Raw genomic sequence first — 9,658 nt, 5'->3', positions numbered from 1 at the left:
TTTTTCTTTCTTTTTCTTTTTTCTTTTTTTTTCTTTGAGTAAAAGACTTGAATTTTAGCCAAATTTCAAATTCCAAAAATATGTTTAAATTTTTTTTTTTCAAAATTTGATTTAGTTTCGAAAATATTAGTAGGAAGTATATAAAAAAATAAGCAAGAAATTTATGGATGTAATGGATGTTTTTGGGCTTAATTTTCAAAAAATTAAAAATAAAAAACTAAAAGGTTAACAAACGGAATCTAAATAATTATACAATGTTGTTTAAATGGTAATTAAACATGACCATATTCATTAGAACTTCTATATTTCCCAAAAAAAAAAAAAGAAAGAAAAGAAAAGAAAAGAAAAGAAAAGAAATAGTCAATTGCTAAGTATAACTATCGATTGATTAGAGTATGTATTTCGATCAAGGTTTTAAATTCTCATGTGATATATTGTCTGATCTAAAAAATATATATATAATCTATAATTTCCAATGATGCAATAATGGACACGAATTATTGATTCATTCTAAAGAGTTTTTCAAACTTTATATGATTATTTTTTTTGTTATAAAACCTTACATAATTTAAATTAGAAACAAGAAAAGTAAAGCAAATGAATGTATAACTGCCAACTAGCAACCATAATTGATACCCAATTAAATATACATTAAAATGAAGCATATATTAATTCCAATTTGGCATACAGTTGGGTATAAATTACATCAAAGTAGTTGCAAGTCATCGTTTTCTTTTTCTATAATGATTTACAAAAAATCTTTGGACTTTTTAAGTGTCTGATTCTAAATTTTAAATATATTTAATATATAATGTTTTGACATTATTTTTTTTAAATTTTATATTTAAATAAAGATTTATAATTGTAAGATGAAAGGTCTATAAGTCAATATAAGGACATGATTAGAAAAATGGATAGTTAATACTGTTAGATAGTATGGGGTTCCATCTCAAAACTTTGGCTATAAGAGGAGTAACTCATCTATGTTATAAAGATTGTCAACATGCCCCTCAAGATGGTGTCTCTTTTGGGTTCACCAATCTTGATCGGATCACAATTTCTTTTTATTGGACCGACATCACCTGTTTGGGCTTTATGGGCTCTGATATCATGTTAGATAGTATGGGATTCCATCTCAAAACTAATTGGCTATGAGAGAAGTAACCCATCTATGTTATAAAGATTGTCAACATACCCTCTCAAAATGGTGTCTCTTTTGGGTTCACCAATCTTGTTTCTTCTTATTGGACCGACATCACCTGTTTGGGCTTTATGGGCTCTGATACCATGTTAGATAATATGAGGTTCTATCTCAAAACCAATTGATTATGAGAGGAGTAACTTATAAACATTGTGAGTTCCTTTTTTTCTAATGTGAGATTCTCAATAAATACCACTAATATAAAAGAAGATGCACTTTTTATTTTTTTGTCGATCCATTTAATTTTAAGAACGGTGAGGTAAAGGGCATACTTGACATGTTGCAACTCTCTTTAATTATTTATCCTTGACATTCTTTACTCTTGAAAATAACTTAACTGGACAAGGAAAAACATGTCGAAAAAAGTTGTTTGAAAAATTATTTAGACATTGTTTGATAAAAAGTTGACTTTTCTTTTAAAAAAAACACATGTTTGTTTTCTACCACTTCTTACCATGGGTTTTGATATTTCCTAAAGAAAATTTTGATCCCTTAATACAAATTCGAAAAACAAAAACAAATTTATTGTATCGTTTGATAATTATTTCGTTTTTTGTTTTGGATTTTTTTAAATTAAGTTTATTTCTTTTCCATTGCTTACAATGATTTGTATCTTTATTAAGTACAATGGCTGAATTCTAAGCCAAATTCCAAAAACAGAAACAAGTTTTTAAAAACTACTTTTTTTAATTTTTAAAATTTGGCTTGGTTTTTAAAATATTTGGTAAAAAGTAGATAACAAAGAAATAAATTTGGAGGTGAAAGTAATGTCTATATACTTAATTTTCAAAAACAAAAAACAATAATAAAAAATAAAAACTAAGATCTTGTTTGGTAACCATTTGGTTTTTTTAAAAAAAAAAAAAAAATTAAATTAAGCCTATAGACAATAGTGGGAGATTGTTGGGAATGTCCTAAAACTTGCAGTTCGTAAATATTGTTAACATGTTCTATTTAACAATAAAAGTATTATTGAGTATTTTATGTAATAAATTATTATTGATATTGCATTCTGTTATAAAAATCCAATAAACGAATCCATAACTATAATATGAAACTTTTAACTTTATGTGGTGACATAAAATTGGATCAAATTTTAGTATATAACCAAAATGGTCTATAAGTATATGGATGAGATTAGGTACCTCATGCAGGCCATTTGTATACTGATATAAATGATTGGTCTCAAAATCATTCACGTGTAGACATAAGAGTTGGGACATCCTATGCAATGAGTTTGCATAAGATCGAACCTTGAAATAGTCACTTTTCTTTTATAATAATCATTTACTATTAAAATTGACTATTTCAAAATTTAATGACCTAGGGTAACTCGATATGAGCTAAATATGAACTTCTGTCTATTCATGATTATCTTTTGATCTGTATAGGTGAGTATAGTCCAACACAACTGCTCAATATGCCTCACATTTTGGGATAAGGCTGGATAGATAGCTGGGGATATAGTTTTGCAAGATAGAATTAACTCCTACCCGACTTAGGGTTAGCAGATAGGCTTGTTCTCTTAAGCGTTGTTTCATGGTCTTGAACAACGGGGTCCCACCCTCTCATGATTGAGAGAGTTATGGTATTAATTGGACTATAAATCAATTATTCAATAGAGGATCAATGGGGTTTAAGGAGAAAGATGTATTTTTAGGGGTAAAACGGTAATTTTTACCTAGCTGTAAATACGAACAACTTGTGAAGGATCGACTTACTAACTATGGTTAAAATTGATAAAAAAAAAAAAAAAAATATGTATATCTACAATGAGGAGAGTGCAACTATCGAGCTATAATGGTATGCCTTGGTAGTTGACGAATATTGATTAATTTGATCTAAAGAGTTTAGCCAATTAATCTCAAATTATTGGAGCTCATAATCTGTAGGTCCATAAGGTCTCTCTACTAGCTTACAAAATTATATCTTGGATTAGTGAATTGAGTGGATTTGAAATGTTCAAATTCGAAATTAGGGTCTTGAATTTGAAGTGTTCAAATTCAATTAGGGTTTTAATTAATTGTATTTGATACAACTAAAATGGTTAATTTTGTGAAAATTGAACAAAATTGGAGAGTTTAAAACATTTAAATATTGATTTAAATATTAAATTACATGAATAGGATTCATGTATAATTAGATGCTTGACTAATTTAATATTTGATATTGAATTATTAAATAATTAATTAAGTTTAATTAATTATTTAAATAAATAAACTATTTTTTCATTTATTGAAATTCAAATTCAAATTTGAATTTACAATATATGTATATAATTTTACTGAAAATTAAATGGAAATGAAAAATTGAAAAATTAAAAAAAAATGAAAGTGGAATTTTCCAAGTTTTTTATTCAATTGGAGTGGCTTCACCCAAATCAACCACATTTCTCACTTAATGCTAATCGACATTTAGTGCTTTAAGTAAGTATTTGCATGAATAGAGTTGATAAATGAGTATAATATTTGATAAAGCCACTTCATTAAATGCTTCTTTATGGGAAAAAATTGACATTTAAGAATATCAAATTTAAACTTAATGATAAAGATTTTAAACCCCTACCATCTTTAAGGACGTGTGATATTATGAGTGTTTTACTTTTAACATCTTTAGTTATACCTAATTAGGTCGACACCAACTATAGTTGCTTTTGAATTATTAAAAAAAAGGTATTTTCCATTAATAATTATAGTGAAAGCAAACGTTTGAAGTAAAAAAAAAAATATATATTTATGTATTTCAATATATTTAAATAATTAAAATAATTTCTCTTGATTTATGTGAAAATTACACCGAGCATAATTCAATTGATACAGTGTTTGTACTATAACTTCAAGGTTAGAGATCGATTCTCTCACCCCATATATTTAATTCAATATCTTTGTAAAAAAGATTACACAAATATGTGATTTGCTATTCTAGTTCCAATAAGATAGATATAATTAATTATTAATTAAAAAGTATTCATATAAAATAGAATAAATCACATATGTTTATTTTCAACTTTTTAGACTTTTATCTATTTAGTCATTGAGCCTTAAATAGTATTTGGTTATATCCCCGAACTTTTATACTGTATTTATATTCAGTAAAATTGTCTAATATGATTACTAAAGTCCTTTCAATTTTATATTCAATAGACCATATTTTCAATTATTTTGTGTCTTGTTTTGACCTATTTGACATTTAAAAAACCATAAATCTCTATAGGTTTCAATTTAATGTCCTATAAATTTAAATATAAAATTTAATTTTATATCTAATATGTCGAATATTTTTTAAAAATTACGAGAATATATATCAGAAAGATATTTATATTCAAAATTGAAAGTGTCATTTTTTTTTATCGCAAACTCCCTAACCTTGTAATTTAACCCAATAATATTTAGAGGTAAATACAGGGACATTTAGATTGAATGAATTAGGATAGAAATAAGGGTAAGAATGGGTAAGGGATACACATGTCCTTGTTTGATACAAGTTTTGAATCTTTAGGCATGAGAATAAACTATCTCATGCATTCCTTATACGCCTAGATGATATCCATCCAAAAGTGTGACTTTCTTGATGTCCACTCCCTCTTCCCTTTTAATACATGAATTTATTTTTTTTATTTTATCTTATTAAAATTAATTAATAGATGAATATTAAGTTTATAATTTAGAAACTTATATTAAATTGTAGATTATTATATTTGAATTTAACTATTCCATATTCATAAATAAATAAATTATACAATAAACCATAAAAAACCAATAAATTAATACTATTAATTCATTAATAAATTATATACGTAGATAATTAATTATCATTATGATTAATATTTTATGAGATTAATTTTTAATAACTATAATTAGTTTATCATTGATTAATTCAAAATATATTTATTTTTTTAAAATTAATTTTGATCGTTTTATTAATTAATACATCATATTTATATAAATTCATCAAATTGATACATCAAATTATGTAATCAAGTAACTTTAATTATAAATTATTCATTTTAAAAATATCTGTAATTAATAATTTAACTAATACTATTATTTGATAGTTGAATAATTAATTTTGCTCAAATCTTTGAATTAAATCAATTAATCTATCAAAATTTTATAGAGATGTGCATAATTAATTTTATAAATAAAATACAAAACTAATTTGTTACCATAAAATTTTGATAACATTTTCATATACAACCAAACATAGTCATCCTTGATTTCCAGCAATCTTATTTTTAGACTTTTTATTTTCAGATAAACTTAATTTCTGGACATCTTTTGAAGCGAAATGTTACATCAATGAGTTGAAATTTGGAAAATGAAAAGCTGTTTTTTTTTTTTTTTTTTTTTTTAACAATTTGGAAAATTGAAAATTGAGGAATAAAATGAACTATAGAAAGCTAGAAATATATCTTTGGAGGATTGGAGCAACAAGCAAATTGTAAGTAGCCTGTGAAGGATGGAAACTATCCCAAAACACATACTTTGTGGTATCAGGACAGGTCTTCACAAATTTATTACAAAGAAGTGTCACCTCAATTGTCCCACTTCCACAACACCCTTTGTCTGCTACTTCAAATCCTGACAAATCATTATCAAAATATATCAAATAACTGCATTTTAAACTGCATCTATCTTTTTAGATCACGTGATAGAAAAATTTAAACATGTGAGAAAAAAAAGTTTTTGATGAGCCACAATTGAGTGAGGGGTAATAAATAAATAAATAAAATTAGGGAAAGTTACTTTTTTAGTCCTATTTTTTTGAAAAATATGTGCATTTGGTCCATGAATTTTAAAAGGGTATATTTTTAATCCCCAAATTTATAAAAATAGGTTTAAATGGTCCTTGATGTATTTTTTATTTGATTTTTTAAAAAATAATTATATGATATTTAAAATTAGAAAAAATAGTTTTAAAGATGATGTGATTTTTAAAAATTATTCTTTTAATTTAAAATGCAATATAATTATTCAAAATAATAATGTAAAATTATTTGAATGATTTTTTAAACCTATTTTTAAAAACTGATTAGATGAAAATGGTGGGAAGATGCATTTATTTTCTTTTAGATTTTGTAGATTTTTTTTTTATAAAATAGATATTATATCTCTTCCTATCTTTTAGGACTATTTGTTGCCTCATTCCATGGGGATTCTACTATAAACGAGCCACCATCCTATAAAATAATATGAAAATTTGAGTTAAACTCAAATACCTAAAATTAAATTAATGTATGGTAATTTATGTAAAAATATTTTAGAATTCAAGATAAAACTTGGGATTTGAAAATCAACAGCATAGCAGTGATCTAAAATTTAAATTGAATCATTATTGTCACAATCAGTTTCGAATCCCAAATTTCAATTGAAATTTTAAATAATTTGTACTCCCAAAAATAGTTTAAAAAAACGTTTATAAAAAGTATAGAGTATAATATTGTAACTTTAAAAAAAAAAAGAGTAATATTTGTGTGTAATCCATGTTGTATCCATTTTCATGCATCTCTTCAATAACAAGGAAAAAAAATATAAAAAATATATAAATTTTTTTAAAGAAAAATTTGTAACATGACAACTTGTAATTAAACAATTGAATGAGATGTAACTCAAAATGCACCGAAACATGTGAGAGAAAAGTAGAAAGAGGGAGAGAAATAAATACCATATTTAACATAGTTTTGGATGACATCTAGTAGAGGGTTGTAAATATCCACGTAAACCACTCTACTATCAGGCAGTATAGTTTGAAGGTAATCCAAAGTGGTATGCAATTTCCCATTGAAAAGCTTTGCAGCATTGTTATACTCATTCACACATGCCCTTTCAATCCCTCCTGCCAAAGTTCTTTGCGACGGCAAGCATCCGAGCGGCGGAGTCCCAAAAAACCCGATCCTACGTGCACCCGCGGTATATAATTCCTATGAAACATAAAAGTTCAACGACTAAATTTTGTAAATTTGAATGAGTGTTTATTAAATTTAGGGTGTATTACCTTAACGAAAGCCGAAGCAGATTGGACCATAAAATCAGTGTAAGTATTGATGTTGTATTGAGCTTGTCTTATTCGTGCAAGATAAAATGTGTTGCCAATGTCATTGCTTCCAGCCACCACCAAGAAAAGGCTATTGTCTATTATGAATTTTGCTCTTTCTTCTCCTACTAGTCCTTCTACCTTCCTTTTGTATTCTCTAAACATTGCTAATTGAGCATCAAGTGATATTGCTGGCTGAAAACTCAAAATTTGTTCAATTTGATTAGGTTGGATTTTACGGTCGGGTTTTAAGATAGATGAACTACTTCTCTCATACTTAATTAATTTTGAATTGAAACTTCATGCTATTTAATATGGTGTGTGCAAAAAGCTCATGAAGCCCAAAAAAGCATTCAATCGGTACAAAGAATAAAAAACAAAAATTAGGATCTGATCCAACAATGATGAATTGTAAGAAGCACAAGCTGGAAGAGCATGATCTTAAGGATCTCATGTTGAATAATTCAAGGAGCCTAATGATCTTTATAAGACAATATACATGTTACTCCTTTTCTATCTAATTAGTTTTGAGGTAGAACTCCATATTTATTTAATAAAACAAATTTGAATGTTGTCCTCTATTAGTTAAGCAGTTGTTTAAATTGATAAAAGTTATCGCGATAGTGACCTATGATCTATTAAATAACAACTACACTTTTAAATTTCTAGACGTGTTAATTAAATGCTAGCTAGCATTTCAAATTATGTGAATATATGTAACTTTAAAAAATCAAAGAAATATAGTGATTTTAGATAGATAAAAAATTGAGAAGGATTTTAGTAATATACGGCTATCTTAGAGGTTAGAGGATCAAATCCAGCTCCACCAGAAGCAAAGTTGACACCGGTGATTAGGTCCTCAAGTTTAAGATTTGGGTCTGCATATGGTGGCAATAACGCTTTGATACCTAGTGCATCAACTAACAAAAAAGAAAAAAAGTTTAAGTCTCTATACTCTCACAATATTATAACGTTATATTCAATTAAAAGAAAACTCAAAAGGAGTTAGTATAATTTATACCTACTATATCAGAGGGAACCCTGCCGTTGGAAAATCGACCGGTTGGGCGTCCACCAAGAAAATCCCGACCGTAAGGTGGATAGTTGCACTTAGCTTGAGTAATGAGATTGTTGTTGTTGCCGGTATCGACAATCGAATCCCCGAAGACGAAGACGGCAGGAACCGAGTAACCGGGAGGAATCTTTACGACAGCACTAGCCGGTTGGAGAAGCAAAAGAAGTAGTAGACATTGAAAAACCTTGAGTTTCAGTGAAGAAGAAGAAGGAGAAGGAGGAGGCTTTGTCAGGTGGAGTAAAGGCATCGTGAAGTTTGATGTTATGTCTTGTATGACATTATATTAATTTTGTGATGGTATTTATATCTGTAGCTTTGTTGAAGGGTTTTTGTGGGTTTTGGTAATTCATTGGTGCTTCAAATTTAATGCTGACAGTGAAGAGCTGGTGGCACTAATACGTGGCAGATTTTGATTAGGGCATAAAAGGGATTTTTGTGGGCCCTACTGCTTCTATTTTGTACAGAGAAATAACGACACGTGTCAAGAATGATTTGATACATCACACGCTAATAAAAAAAATCAATATCAATTTAGACTCAAAAGTTTAGTGGTTGTATTGATTTAAACTCTAAACTAATCATTTTATTAATTTAAACCTTGAATTTTCATAAATATGTCAATTTAAATCTCAAACTAATAGTTGTATCAATTTAAACTCTGAACTTTTATAAGTGTATCAATTCAAACATTGAATTTTTATAAGTGTGTCAATTTAAACCCTCCATTATATTTTATTTGGATATACTTAGAAAGTTTATGGTTTAGATTGATATATATATATATATGAAAGTTGAAGGTTTAAATTGATATTTTTATGAAAGTTCAAGATTTAAATTAGTACTACTATTACTTTGGGGTTTAAATTGATACTACCCGAAAGTTCTGGGTATAAATTGATACAATTGATACAATTCTCAAAGTTTAGTGGTATAAATTGATATTTACCCACAAAATATTCTAAAAAAGAAACAATAAAAACTTTCATGCAACTATAATTGGATAATTACATGAGTTGCAAAGAGATAGGTGCAACCTAAAATTTACTTATATTTTTTTTATACATGTTCTTTATTTGTCAAATTGAATAAATTTTATTTTAATATTTTTTAAAAAAATTAAAATAAAAAGTACACTACAACAAATATCACTTTAATGTTTACATTTAATTTTAATTAATATATCATATAGAACATTAAGATTATTATTAACCTTCTTTCAACTCTAAGGATATTATCATTTTATAACATCACAAAATCAATTTGTACGTAAATGTTACTTTAGTTTACTTTAGTTTACGAACATGATTTTAACCGAAATTTGTTTCATTGATTTGAAAAAAAAAAAAAAG

General features: G+C 26.7%; 1 protein-coding gene across 1 annotated transcript; it reads right to left on the bottom strand.

Annotated features, from left to right (window-relative positions):
- Positions 1–5,390: 5,390 nt before the first annotated feature.
- LOC120075054 (GDSL esterase/lipase EXL3-like) lies at positions 5,391–8,624 on the bottom strand. Its single transcript, XM_039028209.2, has 5 exons — positions 8,256–8,624; positions 8,024–8,154; positions 7,196–7,429; positions 6,866–7,121; positions 5,391–5,781 (listed from the first exon to the last, which is right to left on the bottom strand). The coding sequence occupies exons 1-5, from the start codon at positions 8,554–8,556 to the stop codon at positions 5,591–5,593; spliced, it is 1,113 nt and encodes a 370-aa protein (XP_038884137.2). The 5' UTR covers positions 8,557–8,624; the 3' UTR covers positions 5,391–5,590.
- Positions 8,625–9,658: the final 1,034 nt, after the last annotated feature.

This window comes from Benincasa hispida, chromosome 4 (assembly GCF_027475165.1).
Source record: "Benincasa hispida cultivar pf3 chromosome 4, pf3_genome.v1.1, whole genome shotgun sequence".
Taxonomy (NCBI): Eukaryota; Viridiplantae; Streptophyta; class Magnoliopsida; order Cucurbitales; family Cucurbitaceae; genus Benincasa; species Benincasa hispida.
Note: the sequence above shows the minus strand (reverse complement) of the source record. Positions and strands in the feature narration are given on the sequence as shown.